At 44.5% G+C, this 20,873-nt stretch overlaps 1 protein-coding gene across 3 annotated transcripts in view; it reads left to right on the top strand.

Moving 5' to 3' along the window:
• dab1b (DAB adaptor protein 1b) overlaps positions 1-20,873 on the top strand; it is a 92,503-nt gene that overhangs the window by 48,257 nt on the left and 23,373 nt on the right. For all 3 annotated transcript variants that reach the window (XM_077242092.1, XM_077242094.1, XM_077242093.1), the window contains exon 3: positions 19,675-19,814. In XM_077242092.1, the coding sequence (XP_077098207.1) occupies positions 19,675-19,814 (140 nt within the window). The remainder of the gene's footprint in view (positions 1-19,674; positions 19,815-20,873) is intronic.

Here is a 20,873-nt window from a genome sequence, read left to right as displayed (position 1 = left end):
GAACCAAATAAACAGAGTTGTGGTCAGACATGCCGAGTGGAGCTCTGCTGTAGGATTTATAAGCACCTTTGACGGATCCATAACAGAGGTCCAAACTTTTGGTCCGTCGTGTTGTGCAGGTGATGTATTGATAAAAGTTACACAGGGACTTCCCTGGTTTACAGTTATTAAAATCGCCCATGATGAAGTTTGGTGCTTCAGGTGAAATCCCCTGAAGCCGCTGCTCGCACTTCACCATATCCCGAGTTGCTAAATCTGCATTAGCCTTCGGGTGAATGCAAACAAGTGTGACGAATATCTGTGGGAATTCCCAGGGCAGATAAAAAAGGCATAAAGACACAGACAAAAGTTCGATATCAGAGGTACACAGTGTTTCTCTGACAATCACCGTATTGCACCATTTCTTATTTATATTAAGACCCTCCACCGAGTGATTTTCCCGTCACTGTGGAGTCTCTGTCAAGACGGACAGGTTCCCCAAACCCGTCCAACTCAAGATCAGAGAGTGGATCCTGTTCTTTGAGCCACGTCTCTGTCAAGGAGAGGAGACAGGCATTTCTATATTCCGAAAGGAACTTTACTTTTGCCTGGAGCTCGTCCACTTTATTACGAAGGGACTGGACGTTGGCGAGGATGAGTGAAGGAAGAGGTATCCGACGATGGCCTTGTCGCTTCAGTCTTTGCCGTACACCGCCGCGTCTCCCCCTTTTCCTCACACCTGTCCTGGGTGCCCAACTCTGGTTCGCTGCGGGAGGGGTGGCTGCCGACCGGATGATCTCTGGTGGAAGAGCCGCCGGGGGGTCCACGATGCGCGCATCGGAGTAATGCAGGAACAGGAGAAACTCACGGGTGTATTGGAGGGACTCCTGGTGTTCACAGAGTGTGCCCAAAAGTTTGCATAGCAGCATAAAAAGGATAAAACAACCCGTCAAACTGAGGTGAGTCATTGTTATCACCGTCACACGCAGATCACTTAAAAACAAGATTAGTAGGGACGAGGTTAAAACCAGGTTAAATGTTAAAAGACAACACTCTCACTCTGCACTCTGCTGCTGGCTGTCGCCATTACAGCGCAATGTCTAGTGAAGGCTTCTTGAGTAGAAGAGTGACCGTAGCCACTTTAAGATTGGCAGGAACAGAGCCCGTTTTGAGACACTGAAAACGGACACACAATTATATCATTAGGACAAAATTAAGGTTTGAGCTTCACAATCACGTCCTTCAGTGTCTGGAGGTTGATAGGATCAAAAACCTGCCAAAAAGCAGAAGTAGGTGACAAGATTTGGGGGACAGTTAAATTAGGGCAGACATTAAGTCGTAAGTTAGTGATTTTGTTAATAAAAAAATCTTAGGAAGCCAATTAGGTTTGAGACTTAGCAGCATTCTGGCATGATGTTAGAGAGTCTTGGTTGAACCAAGTGCAAGTGTTAGCATAATTCAGCAAAGCACAGATCAAAGTTTGTGCTAAACTGTGGAGAGTAGAACCGTGACAATGTTACAGTTGAGTAGAAGTCATTTAATAAAAAGGTCTTATTCACCACAGAGCGGGCTTTTATTAGTGCCATCTTCAGTGAAGGAATAGTAATGTGAGATGAAGACACTTTTCTCAACGAGCGCAGATTTCTGTGATTAACTCCTTGCTGCCAGGAGGCCAGCTCTCTGGAGACCAGCCCGAGCAACAGGACTCAGGTGCAGGGGAAAAACAGGACGGAGCCACCGGTAAACTGCATTCAGCGGGCACTTGGCAGCAGAGCTGCACAGAGACGAAATGCTAGCTCGTAAATAAGCCTTCAGTTTCGCAATGTATCCTCCGTGGATTCCTCGTTTCTTCCTTCGCTTTCTCCGCGAGGTGTTGAGCAGCCACCGGCAAGTATCGTGCAGGATGACCGTTCGGAGCGACTCGTGCGATTTGTAGAAGGGGTAGTCCAGATCCAAGGTGTGAGAATTTGTGAATGAGTCCACAACAGAGAAGCGGATGTCTAGGAGAGCTTGACGGGCGTAGACTAGATGCGTACAGCAGGTTAGAGACACGGCAAAGAAACCACGAAAGCAACAGAGGGCAAGCCAAACACACAGGCACCATCTTGAAAGGCACGTATATATATTCTCAATCATAAAAAGTTGATTTTTATCAACTGGTCACATCAACTTTAAAGTTGATGTGACCAGGAGAGTGTTGTGGCAAAAATTCATCTCAAACAAACATCACTGCGTAAGAGACACTCAGAGTCAAATTATATAAAATAGAAGTATTTATTCTTGCAAGAATAGGAGCAGTCTAATACACAGTTGTTACCCTGTGCAGAAGAGTGACACACCCCCAGACAGACTGAACTAGCTTTTATCTTAGTTTCAAGGCCTTCTTCCCCCCAGAGCCTTCCTCCCAGTAGTTTTCCATAGACGTCACTAGTTGGCCCACTAAGCTCCCCTGCACCAAATGGCCTTCTGACATCTAGGTCAGAGGTCCTTGTTCGTCTGTTCTCTGGAGTGTCTCCCCCTTCTGCCTCCCCAGGTACATAAACAGAATCTTCTCTCACTACAAGTGAGAGACACACATGTGACATTATTTGAATCATCTATATTTTACTAAAGATCAATGAATATCATTAAAATTGCCACCACAACTCCTCACTTTTTATCATTATGATTACCCATTATCACAATAATAAACAATAAGACAAATTTTAAGTCATATCATCACACTTATACTCTTCATCTCTGGTTTTCACTGACCACTCTCTTAAACATTTGTGAAATAACATTTGGAAAAGTAAAAAGCTTAGGCTGTTTTTGTGGGGATAGTCCCTTAAGTATTAGCAAGCAAGTAAAGACTTTATCTGCGGCCGGGCTGAATGAATAAGCACTGTTATTGCACTCCCGACCTAGGTCGGACCCTCAGTCACCTCAGTATAAACAAGAAATAGTGTATAGTTTAAGTAGGAAACACATCAATTTAACACATGGCATTTCAACAGGCTAAGAAATACGAAGAAATAAAAGTAGAATAAAATCCCTCATTTCGACCCCTCTCCTTGTACGTCAACACATAGCGGATAACCACAGCTTTTAACCTTCTATTCATATCAAAAACATTCATAGAAATAAAGAAAAAGAAAAGGAAACATACACTTTAACACATGTCACAGTAGCTCCCACTACTTGTATCATCATATTTTGTTCATCCAATTGAACAGACTCCCAGCTTTAACCAGTCTCTGTACTGAGCTGGAAACACACTATAATGCATGGTAAACATAACAATATTGATAATCCTATCGCTGAAATTGGTAGTACAGTACCCCCAACCCCCCAAAGATTAACCAATCTTATCCATTTACCATCAGTCCACGCCCATTTCCATACATCGCCTCCATTTTCCTAACCATATTTTCTTAACTTTTAACTCGATTCAGCCAATGGTTTTACTTAGTAAGCTCTATTTAACACCATATTTAATAAAATCTATCCAGAAAAGGTTTTATATTTTATCCATTCTTCTAACCAATGCAGTTGTTCAATATTAACTCTAATATTTCCATTACGGACACAATCAATATATTTTCTACATTTACAATCAAATCAATACCTAGTTTGATTCAATCAAACAAAATCATCACAAAAACAGATTCTTCTGTTAAACTTAAACCATCAGTTCTGTTGATCATCTCGTTCGCCCCACGGACGTTCTGTGTTCTTTTACCTTTAACTTTTAATTCAAATATGCTGTGGTTCTACTTAATAAGCTTCAACAATTATCCCTATAATTTACATTAATTAATAGATCTTCTCTTCCCCAAAAACATTTTCCTTAAATATTTCCTAATGAATAAGTAACCAATCAAATCTTTTGATCTAGTGTATATCAATACTAAGCCCTATTTTGATTTAATCGAATCAAATCCTCAAAATAATCACAAAACCACATTCTTAAACCATTAGTTGGTTCACATCCTCCTCCAGGCGTGTTGATCATCTCGTTCGCCCCATGGACTATGGGATGGTTGTGGCCTGTTGGTGTAGGTGAGAGGCTTGGACCCAGGTGTCACACTCTCCAACCATTTTCTGATCCTTATAAGGTTTTCCCTTAAATCACGACCGCACCCCCACTGGAGTGAACTGTCACCTGTGAATGGAGACCTTAAGTATTTTGTTAGTGACCGCTTGACCGCTCCCCTTTGGTGTGACCTGTGGAATCAACAACCTGAAACATTATCTCCGGATAATTTCTTGCTCACTTAATAGCACTCGGGGTCCTTTTACCCTGAAAAACACTCAACCCCTGTCCTCATGTCCACACAATATTTATACATTTGGAACAGAATTAGTTCTGTTTGATCCAATCCTTCCTGACATTCTGTAAAAGGAAAATTTTAAGTTATGCGCTGCGCAGGTGTAGCACCTTTCTGCCACACTAATAACCCAGGCCAGGACAGTTAGCCAAATTCATCCATAACCATTATTTTGGTGGGCACATTTTGCCCTGTCTCCCAATCCTGCATGCTCTCTGTAAAGAGAAACAGATTTCGAGGTTATTGTCAGATAGTAAAGTACGTAGTTTCTTTTGTCTACTGTTCTCCCGTGGCCTTCGATGCCCTGGCGTTTCCTGTTGAAACAATCTTTGTTATTGGTGTGTGCGGCACACTCACAGACATCCATTTTGTTAGGCAGAAAAAATGGCTTCTTTCAGGGCTTTTATCAAATTACCCCTAGTGTTCTCCCAACATTTATTCAGCAAATGTGAACCCCTTAATAAACCATATTTGGCAATTGTTATACCATCTCCCTCTTGATGCACGACACAACTCGAGCATCAATCTAACATAACATTTAACATAGTGTTTTTTATAAAGTTTGCCATCAACACTAACCCAAACGTTGTCCTTCAGACAAATTTCCTCCAGACATCTTTCTCTGCCTCTGAAACAAAAATATTACATTCTTCACTTAAAGCCACAATCTCATCTTCTTATCGAAGTATTTGAAAGGCAACGGCCCTCAGTCTCACAGCGTATTCTGCTTTTCAGGCCTGTTGTTTGGTCTCTCAAGTCAGTCATCTACAAACATTTCCAAAGTCATCAATTTTCCCTATCATTTCAGGTCGTGCTGTGCAGACTTGGTCAATGTCAGTCAATCATTCAATCATTTCTCCCCCTTTGTTCACAATAATCATAAATGTGAGGGGCTCTCTTGATAATTTCATGTTGACTTAGCCAATATGTCACTTTGTTGTTTCCCTCAAATCTACAACATTTTCATTTATCTCAGCCCATGCCAGATGGTGATCTACAACTACACAATTCCAATTTACTGATCTTCAAATCTACATTATGTATGACAAAAGTATTACTACCAGACAGAGCTTGATGGCCAATCAACTTAAAGCTTGTCCCATGTTCTGTATTGTCTCTTCATCAGAATTATCAGCTTCTTTAAAATTTGTCATTTGCCTTAACCCATCTGTAATGATAAACTCATTCCAGAGGTTAATGACGCAATATACACACCAGGCGGAATATTAGTGCCCCAAACTAATACATACAAGACATAAAGTGCTGTCACCATCACACACACACACTCATACTAGACACACATATGTTAACTGCTCATTCTCAATGTTCACTTTTCTTTATATTATTGCTAAAAGATTTAAATTTTAAATAAGATTTTAAACTTCCCATTTTCCTGTAGCTTCTACCTAATTTTACATGGTATCTTAAACACTTTCAAAGCACGTCTGTTCATTATTCATTTGATTTTTAGACAAGTCAGCTGGGTTGTTTTGTTTCATTATCATTATTTTGCTTCAGCTTGCTCTAGCAGGCAGATAACAGAAAGACAGACACAGTTACCATCCCTTCCTCCAACTCAGGCAGTCTCTCTCACTATAACAAATAATTTTTCCACCAGCCTCCTAAGGCTGTAACTTAGACAAAATTTGTATTCATTACAATAACCTTTGACCATTCACCTTTGTCATCCAGACTTTCCTTAAATCAAAAGCTGTCTTCATCTTTAGCCACCACCATGTCTAACGACCTTCAAGAGTTAAAACTATGTCATAGACCTATTAGTTCAAAATCAACACTATGATTTTCCTTGCCCATAAGGCAAACCAGTACATAAAAAGTTTTGCTACTGTCTCCACAACAGCTAATGGGAATCACTTCATGGCCTCAGCTGGCTCTTGAAAGCCCACTCCTGTTAGCCCTTTATCTATAATCTCCATCAGGGTGTTTTCCCCTGGCATATTTGCAGACGCTTGTCACAATAAAAAAACAAGCCATACAACTAATGCGGTTTCTTCCGGCGAGTGGTATATATAGAGGAGCTTTGCTTTATTGGGGAGACATGCCGTGACTCGTCACCGCGTCATCTCCCCTTAACGGCATAAGTACGCTGCTGGCCTCACAGCTCCTGCTCAACCCTCATACCTGTCTCACATAACACACCTCCATTCAGGAGATGCCCAATGACTTTACGTGATCCACTCTGGCTTAGGTTGCCCCCTGTCTGGCCAAAGAAGGTCTTACCCATCATCGAGATGGTCACTCGTGCCCACTGGTGACCGCTCTTTCCAATCACACAATCAGTTCTCTTCAACAGACCTCAGCTGTTTTCTGGAGCTTAGGTAAGGCACGTTCAAGAGTCACCAGGGCCATTCGGATTGCCTAATAGTGTTTACACAGGGAGACAGGTCAATAACAACAGTATTTAATCACTTAAATCCATTAACTATCTTAAAAGCAGAAACCTAGCTGCTTAGATTATACTCAGTGAATTTAGATCACAACCGTACATTCAGTGTACTTCATCTGTAGCCGGAGCCATCGGTCCTGAATGGTGGAGACTAAATGAGACAAAGTTGTTACTGGTCCTAAAATACGCTAATCAAAATGTCACCTCTATCGTTTAAGGTCTGTATTATTATTTTAAAGACTTCTTTAAAGTCATTCAGTTTTACTTAAATCCATTTACAAATACAAATTGCCCTCTGAACGGCAATGATTTCTTTTAACCTCTCCATGTCTATGATTTTCAACTTAAACACTGTGCTTTACTTATGACACAGGCTCAGATAACAGCTTTTAGCTGACATTGAATCAGAGAGAGACTCTGAGGCATTCAGGACTGGTACAGTGCATTTTCATAAAACTTTTAACATCAGACTTTATCTACCATATTTTAACTCTAGCCCAGCTTAAGGCATCTTTGCCAGAAATTACATGTGTTTCAAATAAACATATTATTTATATTTGTCTTTTGCCCACCTCATGGAATTCAGACATTACAAATTTCCACTCAGATTGAGTCTCTGTCGCACTGGCAGTTTCAGGCACAACACACATCAGATTTAGATAAGCGAACTGTTTCATTACAGCCAATAGCAGACTTTATCTTTTGGAAGCAAAACATCAGCTTCAAGTTCTTTCATGGTCAACTTTTCAAGCTGTTTGTTTAATCAGATGCCTTTCAACACATTTTACATTTAGCAACTGTTAATTCAGTAGCCTACTGCTTCTGCTTATTTGTTCTTACATAAAAATAATTATTCTAGTTCTCAATAACGTTTCACATTTCTCAATCTCAATTTTAATTGTCAAGTTCTCAACCATAGTTTAATATTTGACTTAAGTTTTCTCTTGGAGTTTATCAATCTCCAATTAGGATTCACACTAATTTTGACAAGGCTTCTCTGCATCTTTTGCAGTTATTATAAATCATCTTTGAGATCTGTCTCTCTATATTACATATTTTGCAACTCACATTTGTTGGAGTCACAAAAGGATTCACTTTAAGACTTCAATCTTTTGACCTTGTTTTTTTATCTCTTATTTCTCAGACCAAAAATTGTCACTGTCGTCATTTAAACACTGATCTATTTTCAACCCCACATTATTATCAGAAATGTGTCACGTGTTAAATGGTCCTGCTGACCACAATCAAGACACTCTCTGTCATCTGGTTGGTTCGTGTGTCAGCCTCAACTACAGCATCAGACACCTTGCAGTTTGATCACTGTGAGCTTCCAAAGGGCTTCAACTTAACTGCACACCCTTGAAGCAGTGTGTGTCCCATTCAGGAATGTAAACAGAGCCACTGATTAAGCAGTTCTCTGTATTCTTTTACAGTCCACCAGTGGCGGATTTAATCACAATAGCCAAATCATAATCTTCTTCAAAAACATTGGCCGCACATTAATTTTAATAAGCTGCATCGAAATGCTCAAAATATTCTAAGTTGTTTTCTGTCTTTACCTTACTAATTTGGTATTATCATCAACAACACTAATTACAAGTACTGTTGCTGTTATCCCAGCTTATCTTTTACAAAACATCATCTGCAAATCTCTTCAAAATGAGATCTTCAGAGCAGAGCTGTTTACAGCATTTGCTCTCTTCTGTCTCACTATTTATTTATTTATTTATTTTCCCGGACTGTTCAGTTACTCTTCATAAAGTGTAACAATTTGTACATCATTATTTTCATTACAACTGGTTTGAAGCCTTTTCCCTTCCATCACATGGTCAGTCTGCAGATTCAACTTAATATTATCATTATTGTCTCAGTCTTATCTCTACTGTTTCTCCAAAACAGATTATATTACTCAGTCCGTAAATTACACAGACAACCATTATAGCTACTTGCTTCAATACCCTTATTTTCTTAACATTAATAAAATAAAGCAGATATATCATCATTTCAATCATTATTTTATCAAAATCTAGAATTGTTCCCCATTCTGCTTAAAACATTCTTCATATCATATTAATCCCTGTCAATCATACCATGCCTTATTTTATTCTAAAACTTTTCATATCATTTAAACAGTTAATTTGACTTCCATAAATTCTGTCAGACCATGTCTATTTTCATCACATATAGTTTTCTACTATATTTCTCCTTTCTTTTCCCTACATGCCAGTTCCTTCATTATCCTCTCCTTTCTTTTCTCAAACATGCCAGTTCCTTCATTATCTAACCAGTACATGATTGTTTGCACAATCCCCACACACACATGTCTCACACACCACCTTTTTGTTTTTTCACTTCCCTCTTCCACCAAGTCTCACTTACAGCTCCCTCTATTTCACACAGACAGCCTTATTGCTTCTTCCTACTTCAATATCTAAAACATACATTTCCCCCCATATTTTCCTAGTTCTACAGAAAACCGGTGTATCAAATTTGGCATGCTTACTCTGAGATTTTCCCATACTGGCTGTTTTCTGTTCCCTGTGGATTTCTCTTCAACGCGCGTTTTCTCTAATCTGTTTAGGCGTCCCCAACAGACCCGATTCTTTCTTTTAACCCAAATCGGTCGGGTTGCACTATTAGTGCCCTCCTAATTAAGGTGTACCAAAAACTGTTCTGGTTCCCCCTAATTAGCCTCAGTACCTAAAAACAATTTGCTCCGTCGTGGAACAACTAATTTTCAGGGTACCTATCTGTTTGAAATCTCTTGATCTGTTACAGTTCTCACTTAATCCCAGATTATTTATCTGCTTGAAATTTCTTGTTCTGTTACAGACCTCAATTAATCTCAGATCATTTTCCCTCGTATCTGTTTGAAATTTCTTGATCTATATAGATCTCAATTAATCTCAGATTACGTACCACAGAAACAGCCTTCAGCCAATATGGTTCAATTTCACTCTTCTCCCCAATTAAACTGAATTTAATTAACTTACCCAAAAGAAAATAAATTGAACTGTCTCTTACCAGAGATGCTTCTGTTGCCACCGGGTTCTTTCAATTGATTCCAGTGGAGTTTCTCCTGGCCCTGATAGTGGTCGGCCCCTCTCTCTGAAATTTACGAGGTAGAGCTGGAACTGCTCAGTCCAGGTGGCCAAACACCGTCCGCTCTCAGGTCCAGAAGGCACTTCCAAGGAATCCCACTCTGACACCAAAATTGTTGTGGCAAAAATTCATCTCAAACAAACATCACTGCGTAAGAGACACTCAGAGTCAAATTATATAAAATAGAAGTATTTATTCTTGCAAGAATAGGAGCAGTCTAATACACAGTTGTTACCCTGTGCAGAAGAGTGACACACCCCCAGACAGACTGAACTAGCTTTTATCTTAGTTTCAAGGCCTTCTTCCCCCCAGAGCCTTCCTCCCAGTAGTTTTCCATAGACGTCACTAGTTGGCCCACTAAGCTCCCCTGCACCAAATGGCCTTCTGACATCTAGGTCAGAGGTCCTTGTTCGTCTGTTCTCTGGAGTGTCTCCCCCTTCTGCCTCCCCAGGTACATAAACAGAATCTTCTCTCACTACAAGTGAGAGACACACATGTGACATTATTTGAATCATCTATATTTTACTAAAGATCAATGAATATCATTAAAATTGCCACCACAAGAGGTGTGACTGATTGAGGCTGAATGAAGACTTAGTCAACCTGGCCAGGAGGCCGGCCGATATAGATTTCCAGTTGTCCATTCTTGAATTGAGTAGAACTTGCACAAGAAGCTGCACAGTGTACTGATTTTCCTGATGTTGAAATTGTGAACCTGCACGACCGGGCCATTGTTGAGACGGGGTTAGTAAAGCTCAACATGTCATCAAACATAACCACCAGGTTCCCAGTGCTGTAGAACTCAACTGGACAATGTCTCAACAAGGTTGAGCTGAAAGTAAAGTTTCTTCATCCGAACTGAGATATCTGAAAGGCAGAAAGAGATATAATCTGAGAGGACGGGGTTGTTGGGTTGTAACAAAAGGCAGAATTATATGATCTGCATAGTAGTGATAAGAGAAGCCATGTGCCTTTTGCACATGATTATTTATTTTTTATTTTATTCTGGTAGTAACACAGGGGGAAAATTGTATTGCGTTTCCTTGGAGGTGATTCTTAGATATCTCATATTTTAGTATCAACAGTGATTGGCAAAAACAATTAATAAAATTAGATAGTACCTTTTCCACAGCACCTGTCTGCTGGAGTGACGTTACAGATTAAAATGAGGCATATATATAAGCCTTAATCGAGAAAAAAAAGCCAGAGGTGTCACACTCCTCTCCATATATTGACTATCATGGATTACAAATCCCATCATGCACTGCCTTCCACCTGTTCATCATCACCTCATTATTCACATTGAGGCTGTGTCTGAAATCGCATACTCTTTTGAGTAGGTACTTATTTTGAATAAGAAATTATTTCACACCCGCTAATAAAACGTGTTTTATATAGTAAAATTGTCCAGAACAATAATAAGTTGGGGGGGGGGGGGGGCATGTTTACCCAACTCCCAACTCCCAACTCCCAACTCCCAACAGACACAACGTTGACAGTTATACTGAATATGATGCTCCTTTTTAATAACCAAGAGTGGCATTAAGGCTTGCGTAAGTAAATAAAACACATAACTTACCTTATTAAAAAGCTGAAAGCAGTGTGTGCGAACATTAAACCTCCTTAAAATGGTGTCCTTCTATTAAGAGTAAGATCCCTCTCAAAAGCCAGCTGAACTAACTGGGCCTTCGGTTTGTGTAGAATTGAGCGTCTGTGGTCCATAAAAACATTGCGCAGAGAGGAGAATGAATTCTCATAGGTTGTGGTAGAAGCGCTGAAAGTCTACACTAGGCATTGTTTGCAGAGTTTTGTGGTACTTGGAGAGAATGAATCTTGTGGTCCAGTTTTCCCCATCTGTGACTGTATTTGATTCCTTTTGCGACCTCAAAAATTGTTTTGTGACATCAAACTCTGCATCAACAACTGTTGATTGTATCAGGTCCATGATATCCTTCACAGTCTCAGGATCCAGAAATGAATAACTCATTGCTGTAGTAGTCTCTTAAGTGCTTTTTCTATATCATCCTCTCTTTGACCTGTCGTTTATTCCAGCAAGTAATTGTCCATTTTCTTGTTTGCTGTGCGTCTTGGCTTTGGGGTCGTGGATCTCGGCAGTGCATTAGCAGCAGCCGTGGCTTTCGCCCACACTTTTGTTAATCCCTCATCACATCGAAGTTTCTGCACACACTCTTTTAAACTGGCCACAATGCCCAAACACCCCAGACCTGTCAAATGGTCATTGTCCTCTCTCTACAGAAGCTTATTTGGCGGATCCAACAATGCCAGCACCTCATGCACATGGTTCTCAAAGAACAGGAACTTTGGAGTTGGTTCTCATTGGTTTTCATTCGCAGCTCTGGACCATGGACTTTTACAGAATCAGTTTCAGTCAGAAGAGATGTGATCTCATTGAAATTTTTCAGAACAATGGACACTGTATCTAAATGGCCTGTTAAGCTTTGTTCAAGAAGCCGTTTGAGTCTCTCACCCTTGTAGTGCACAGCTATTGTGGGCTTCTTACAATATTTGTACAAAGCGTTACACACGTTTAAAAAAAATCCATTACAGCTACCGCCGCTGACATCCCGTGTACTACAACAAAATGTAACTTATTTTTGATTGTATAGTCCAGCAAAGAAAGGAAAGGGCCACTGCCTTCTTCTGCCATGTAGTCAAAAGCATCCAATTTCCCATGTAAAGTGTGTTGATTTTTTTTCACAAAAATAGTCAATAACATCTGTTATGGAGGACACGTAGTACTGTCACAGTCCTCGTCTGCACCTGTCTGTCCTTGTCTGCACTACACTTCCCAGCATCCCCTGTCATCATCACCTGCACCTGCGCCTCATCACCCTCATCATCATCATCACCGTCACCTGTTGCCCTTGTCATTATCTGTGTATTTAAGTTCCCCTCTCACGCTTGTCTTGGCTGGTTATTGTTTGTGCACTAGCACACTGTTCTGTTTGTTTGGGTATTTACTTATTGGAATAAAACCTTTGCTATTTTGTAACTTCGCCTACCTTCATCTTCTTCATCCACCCGAGGACGTGACAGAATAACCAGCCCAACAAGGAGTCAGCATGGGAATTCTTCTCTACCCGGTTTACCCAGCTCACTCTCTACTCACCACTTTCCAAAATGGATTGTCTATAGAGGATTACATCGCCGAGTTCCTGGAACTCTCTGCTGGGGTAAGCTGGTCAGATGATGTCTTTAAAACTGTCTTTTGGTTGGGCTTAGACAGTCATCTGTACCAGCAAGCCCCAGCAGCAGCTTTTCCAGGAACCTTTGCCAGTTACCTAGATCATGTGCTGTGGTTGTGTGGCTCAACCTTCACCATTGGTGAGGTGGATGACATTGCCACACAATCACCGTCTCCAGCCATCTCCATCACGCCCACCATCAAACCAGCCACCGGATCGGTATATGGACGTCCAGGACTGGTTTCCTGCATCGCCGATCCCCCACTTATATCAGCACGTGCTGCCAGGAAGGCCATAGTCCCAGAGACCGTCCAGCCAGAGACCGTCCAGCCAGAGACCGTCCAGCCAGAGACCGTCCAGCCAGAGACCGTCCAGCCAGAGACCGTCCAGCCAGAGACCGTCCAGCCAGAGACCGTCCAGCCAGAGACCGTCCAGCCAGAGACCGTCCAGCCAGAGACCGTCCAGCCAGAGACCGTCCAGCCAGAGACCGTCCAGCCAGAGGCCGTCCAGCCAGAGACCGTCCAGCCAGAGGCCGTCCAGCCAGAGGCCGTCCAGCCAGAGGCCGTCCAGCCAGAGACCGTCCAGCCAGAGACCGTCCAGCCAGAGACCGTCCAGCCAGAGACCGTCCAGCCAGAGACCGTCCAGCCAGAGACCGTCCAGCCAGAGACCGTCCAGCCAGAGACCGTCCAGCCAGAGACCGTCCAGCCAGAGACCGTCCAGCCAGCTCTGGATGACGCAGTGCTACTTGTGGGATCCATGGCTGTTGTGTGTGTGTGGGCAGCACACACATTCATTTCAGCCCATGAACCCAGCCCTGAGCTTTCTTCGCCGCTGGTCCCGTCCAGCCCTGAGCTTCCTTCGCCGCTGGTCCCGTCCAGCCCTGAGCTTCCTTCGCCGCTGGTCCCGTCCAGCCCTGAGCTTCCTTCGCCGCTGGTCCCGTCCAGCCCTGAGCTTCCTTCGCCGCTGGTCCCGTCCAGCCCTGAGCTTCCTTCGCCGCTGGTCCCGTCCAGCCCTGAGCTTCCTTCGCCGCTGGTCCCGTCCAGCCCTGAGCTTCCTTCGCCGCTGGTCCCGTCCAGCCCTGAGCTTCCTTCGCCGCTGGTCCAGTCCAGCCCTGAGCTTCCTTCGCCGCTGGTCCAGTCCAGCCCTGAGCTTCCTTCGCCGCTGGTCCCGTCCAGCCCAGAGACCCCTTCGCCGCTGGTCCCGTCCAGCCCAGAGACCCCTTCGCCGCTGGTCCCGTCCAGCCCAGAGACCCCTTCGCCGCTGGTCCCGTCCAGCCCAGAGACCCCTTTGCCGCTGGTCCCGTCCAGCCCAGAGACCCCTTTGCCGCTGGTCCCGTCCAGCCCAGAGACCCCTTTGCCGCTGGTCCCGTCCAGCCCAGAGACCCCTTTGCCGCTGGTCCCGTCCAGCCCAGAGACCCCTTTGCCGCTGGTCCCGTCCAGCCCAGAGACCCCTTTGCCGCTGGTCCCGTCCAGCCCAGAGACCCCTTTGCCGCTGGTCCCGTCCAGCCCAGAGACCCCTTTGCCGCTGGTCCCGTCCAGCCCAGAGACCCCTTTGCCGCTGGTCCCGTCCAGCCCAGAGACCCCTTTGCCGCTGGTCCCGTCCAGCCCAGAGACCCCTTTGCCGCTGGTCCCGTCCAGCCCAGAGACCCCTTTGCCGCTGGTCCCGTCCAGCCCAGAGACCCCTTTGCCGCTGGTCCCGTCCAGCCCAGAGACCCCTTTGCCGCTGGTCCCGTCCAGCCCAGAGACCCCTTTGCCGCTGGTCCCGTCCAGCCCAGAGACCCCTTTGCCGCTGGTCCCGTCCAGCCCAGAGACCCCTTTGCCGCTGGTCCCGTCCAGCCCAGAGACCCCTTTGCCGCTGGTCCCGTCCAGCCCAGAGACCCCTTTGCCGCTGGTCCCGTCCAGCCCAGAGACCCCTTTGCCGCTGGTCCCGTCCAGCCCAGAGACCCCTTTGCCGCTGGTCCCGTCCAGCCCAGAGACCCCTTTGCCGCTGGTCCCGTCCAGCCCAGAGACCCCTTTGCCGCTGGTCCCGTCCAGCCCAGAGACCCCTTTGCCGCTGGTCCCGTCCAGCCCAGAGACCCCTTTGCCGCTGGTCCCGTCCAGCCCAGAGACCCCTTTGCCGCTGGTCCCGTCCAGCCCAGAGACCCCTTTGCCGCTGGTCCCGTCCAGCCCAGAGACCCCTTTGCCGCTGGTCCCGTCCAGCCCAGAGACCCCTTTGCCGCTGGTCCCGTCCAGCCCAGAGACCCCTTTGCCGCTGGTCCCGTCCAGCCCAGAGACCCCTTTGCCGCTGGTCCCGTCCAGCCCAGAGACCCCTTTGCCGCTGGTCCCGTCCAGCCCAGAGACCCCTTTGCCGCTGGTCCCGTCCAGCCCAGAGACCCCTTTGCCGCTGGTCCCGTCCAGCCCAGAGACCCCTTTGCCGCTGGTCCCGTCCAGCCCAGAGACCCCTTTGCCGCTGGTCCCGTCCAGCCCAGAGACCCCTTTGCCGCTGGTCCCGTCCAGCCCAGAGACCCCTTTGCCGCTGGTCCCGTCCAGCCCAGAGACCCCTTTGCCGCTGGTCCCGTCCAGCCCAGAGACCCCTTTGCCGCTGGTCCCGTCCAGCCCAGAGACCCCTTTGCCGCTGGTCCCGTCCAGCCCAGAGACCCCTTTGCCGCTGGTCCCGTCCAGCCCAGAGACCCCTTTGCCGCTGGTCCCGTCCAGCCCAGAGACCCCTTTGCCGCTGGTCCCGTCCAGCCCAGAGACCCCTTTGCCGCTGGTCCCGTCCAGCCCAGAGACCCCTTTGCCGCTGGTCCCGTCCAGCCCAGAGACCCCTTCGCCGCTGGTTCCGTCCAGCCCAGAGACTGGTAATGACTCTGTCACTCTCCCCTTTAATTTTTTTGGGGGGGGCCATAGGCCCTCGCCGTGGCCGCCCGAAGGGTCCTCACCGCCATGGCCGCCCGAAGGGTCCCCACCGCCCTGGATGCCCGAGGGTCCGACAGCTCCACCCTGGACGCCCGAGGTTTCGTCTGCTCAGCCACGCCCACGTCCTGCTCCGCCCTGGCCACGCCCACGTCCTGCTCCGCCCTGGCCACGCCCAAGTCCTGCTCCGCCATGGCCACGCCCACGTCCTGCTCCGCCATGGCCGCCTGGTCCATCCTGGAGTCCATCCTTCTGTACCCGGTCCGCCTTCCCGTTACAGACTCCAGGATGCCCACCCTCCCACCCCTGTTTTAAGGCGTGAGGTCACGCCTACCGGGAGGGGGGAGTAATGTCACAGTCCTCGTCTGCACCTGTCTGTCCTTGTCTGCACTACACTTCCCAGCATCCCCTGTCATCATCACCTGCACCTGCGCCTCATCACCCTCCTCATCATCATCACCGTCACCTGTTGCCCTTGTCATTATCTGTGTATTTAAGTTCCCCTCTCACGCTTGTCTTGGCTGGTTATTGTTTGTGCACTAGCACACTGTTCTGTTTGTTTGGGTATTTACTTATTGGAATAAAACCTTTGCTATTTTGTAACTTCGCCTACCTTCATCTTCTTCATCCACCCGAGGACGTGACAAGTACCTGTTCTTTTTTTTTATGCACAATATATGTACTGTACCAGATTTAGCTAAAAGCGAATTCCCATCTGCAGTCCCTGGGCAGGTGCCAATAGCGTGCAAAATATTACAAATATACCAAACCTCCCAACCATAATAAACACAACATCAATAATCCAAATACAAAAATAAACAAACGGTTATTACAAGAATTTTACCATACCCCACACAGTAAAAAACATACTGACCACATTCAGTGTCTCATAGCTCAATGACTACAAACCTGATTGTCCTTTAACCATATTTTCACACTACCTTTAACATTTTTGAATGTACTGCATTCTCTGACACTCACTCAGAATTCCACATACCAGCTGCCAGTTTTGCAGCTGGTCTGCGTTTAAAAAAGTTGAGATCTCTTTTCCGGTGCTTGTTTTTTTTCTTCGCTCGTTCCACATTGTGTATGAAGAAAGGTGCTCTTTAGAAGATTTGTGTTTGTGAAATCCTGTTCCACTGGAATTTTTCCAGTCACGGTAGCCAGCGTTCACAAAAGCATCCGTCACACGGCTCATGCCAACATTAAACTTACGACAGCAAAAACAAATTGCAACTTTTACGCTGTAATCAAGCCAGTCTCGATTAGTATAACAACTAGAGACAAAAGCACGTTTTCTGCCACTGAAAATGCACACAGGGTACGGTTGTAATATCACTTAATTAGGCGGAGGATTTGAAATTTTGAGCCGACAGGTGGTTGGGTCATTTTCTAATATCCATGTTTATTTTACATGATCCATAAAATGCTGTGAAAAAATAACTAGCTAATTGATTGACAGGCGATTTGACCAATCATCATCCGCCATTTTGTCCAACAAAGCAGTCAGGAGAGTTAATAGATTAACGTCGGTTAAAAAACGGTGTGTACTGACGTCTTTCCAGGGTTGAAACAACATTCCTTCTGAGGTTCATTCATGTTTATTTGATGAAATAAATTAATTTGAGTTTGATCGGTTAACTGAGGTGCTACTGCGATCTGTCAAGACACATTAAAGAGCTACAAAACGGTATTTATTGTTTAAATTTCTTTAAAAAATGACCAAATTTGAAAGTTGAGACTTTGTTTCATATCAAAAGTAACCTGATCTGTCCTGTCTTTCATTGTGTTGTCAGTGTCCTCTCTGCTCCGTGATGTATTTTTCACTGTGTGAGAACATGGTGGGGCGTGAGAGCGGCGTGGCTTGTCGGACGTAGCAACAGTAACTAAAGGGGGCGGGTCTTTGCGAACGGTCAATTGCCAGCGATAGGGCTTCACTCTGATGCACTTTATCTATTTTTTTCACAAAATAATAAACACATACCAACTGTAGTTTCTCTTTTTTATTTTGTTAAAATTCATGAAATGTTCAATATATTATTTTATTATGAAAAAAAAAAAAAAAAAAACCTGACTACAATCGAGGTCACCCCCTTGACGCCGGCTCTGTGAATGTGTGTAATATGAATATAATTTGGACGCACTACATTCGCCATGCTGTCATAATCATGGTCTACTAGCGTCAGTCGCTTTGCCTCACAGTCATTGGCTTGTTTTAGATGAGCAAAATCTGCGCAGAACTGATCACCTGTGATCACTGTGAGATACATGCCGGTTAGAAATGTGTCCGAGTGCGGTCCGCCTTGCTCTGATGTCATGCTGACGTATGACAAAAAACTGTCGGATTCTGCAGTCGCGCACAGTTGCTCTCCACCGACTGTGCTGATCAAAAGCACGATGGGAAACGACTCGCTGGCGACACAGCTTAATGTTGATTGGTTTAAACAACCGTGATGTATTGTTCCCTTTTAAAATGATTTAATATATATGAATTATATGTGAATATTTCCAAATTATCTGACAGTGCAATCTCTCTTTCGATTATGTGATTGTTGTCATAATTATAAAAACATGAATGAACACGTGTGTATTGAAGTAAAATGAATTGATAAACATGTCTTTCAAATGGAAATAAGTATCTTATCTTGTTCATTACATTCATTTCCATATAAAAGCAACAGAACTTAAAGCAGCACTATGCAGTTTTTTAGCTTAACTGAACAGCTTCAGAGTTATTGGAATGGTTATATGACTCTTTTCGGGTTGAATGGTGGTCGTCTCGTAGTGCCTGTGAGTGGAAAAACCGCACTTGCAACTTTGGGCCAGCGGACCGCCAGGAAGTATCGCGTGATTTCAGACTATTATGATAAATTGCAAATTGCAATAATCATGTCTAACAACATCATAATAACGGACATTGTTATGAAATAATGCGACGTACATGATGTAACTTTATTGATGTCATCTGGCATTTAGGCTCAGGTTAGCCTAAAGCGGTAGGCTACTTTATTTTTATAAAGTGGAGAGGCCGTGAGTGCAGATATGCTCTGCGTGTGTTGTATTTACGACAGTAACGTTAAATACAAGTACTGTACAGCGACTCTAGGGGTCGCTGTTTGACAAAAATGGAATTCCTGCATAGTGCCGCTTTAAATTACATCCAGTTTATTAGCATGAGAATAAATCCCGCGATATCCGCCTTTGATCTGTCACACCTCCACTCCCTCCAGATTCTTTCCATTTTGGTCTGCATTTCTGAGCGTGTTTAAAAAAAAAAAATGTTAAGCCTGTTTTGGATTACTGGCCTGTACCTGTTTTTATACATTTTTGCCTCTTTACTTTGTGTTTTAGACTTGTTTGCCTCGTGTACCTGTCTTTTTGTTTTGAATTACTGCATGCCTGACTACCCCATTAAACTCTGCAAATGGACATTCATTCTGTCTCTGAGTCTGCATCGTCACAATGTTTAATATGTTAAATTCACAAAATTACAATATCATGAATAATCAGCATTTACGAAGTAAAATGTTCGGTAGTTGTTGAAAATCATGCCTAGTCAGCCAAGATTCTAAAAAAATGAAATTTATCCAAGATTTGTCAAAACATTGTCAGAAAGTAATGTCATAGTGACCAAAGTATGTATCACATTACCACACAATGATCTATGTGCACATATGCATGCTAAATATTCCAGCATAACATTCTAAGGGTTAAAGGTGACGATGTATCAGCTTAAATGAATTACAGTCTCACTCCATCTATCTTTCCTGTTTGTGTAGGTCAGGATCGCAGCGAGCAGGTCCTGGTTCAGCGCTTCAGAGGCGATGGCATCAGGTACAAGGCCAAGCTGATTGGGATTGATGATGTGACGACCACACGTGGAGACAAGCTGTGTCAGGACTCCATGATGAAGCTAAAGGTAAAGATTTGGTTGCATATAAGATGCAGTATTCCCTATGTTTTTGTCTCAGTGTTGAAGAACGTTGACATCCACAATGCATTCAGAAATGTGAACATATTAAAGGGTCTGAATACTTTCTGAATGCACTTAATGTATATATTGTAGCTAAGCCATTTAGCATTGCCTTGAGACAGCTCGAGGTTTCAAACCTGCTCCAAGTGACCATGCAATGTGTTTATGCTGCGTTCACACCAAACGCTAATAGAGCGTCAAATTCGCGTCTACCGCATCTAGTTGGACTCTTGAACATTTTGAATCCATTCGCGCGTCCAAAGCGAAATTGACGTGCGTAAAAAGCAAAAAATTGACGCGCGTCTGAGGCGAAATCCGCTTCTTGTGGGATGTGCAAGTGCTAGGCAGTTGTCTGTTTGCAAGATTGCTGATGTTGATCGAGCATTCATTGAGAGTCACCGCTTGGTATTTGCTCTGGAGAGCAGAACAGCGGCGTAGGGGTCATCATCGCCGCACTTGGGTCCACCAGACCCTCCGGAGGCGTTCCCAGTTTACCATTTGCTCCGGGAGCTGCACCTGGATGACGGCTGCTTTCAGCGGTACTTCCGCCTGTCCCGCGCCCAGTTTGATGACCTGTTGTCCCGCATCGGAGCCAGGATCACCCTCGCCCTCACCCACCTAATCTGTCATTTATTTTTGTTTTGATGATAAATGGAGCCAGCCTACAAAAGTGATTAACCTGTCCTGTGATTGTTTTTTTCTCACACGACACTGTCCAGACACGAACTATGTTCTTGCACTAAAGTATGTTGGTTGTCTTTACATTAGAATAATAATGTTTAATATAATCTAGATTAGATGTGGAATAAATAGCATTCAATACAAAATTAATATGTCTCATATATTGAAATCAAGTTTTTATGTGATAAAATATTTAATTCACCACGTGACATCAGCAAGCAGGCTCCTGATTGGTTAACGCGGCGCAAACTGACAACTCAGGCGTCAGACGTGAATTTGCGAAATTGGATGCGCGAATGAGGCGAAATCGTATGGCGTTCCGAT

Source organism: Siphateles boraxobius, unplaced genomic scaffold (genome assembly GCF_051911475.1).
Source record: "Siphateles boraxobius isolate OS27281-9 unplaced genomic scaffold, OSU_SipBor_1 25, whole genome shotgun sequence".
In the NCBI taxonomy this organism is placed as follows: Eukaryota; Metazoa; Chordata; class Actinopteri; order Cypriniformes; family Leuciscidae; genus Siphateles; species Siphateles boraxobius.
Note: the sequence above shows the minus strand (reverse complement) of the source record. Positions and strands in the feature narration are given on the sequence as shown.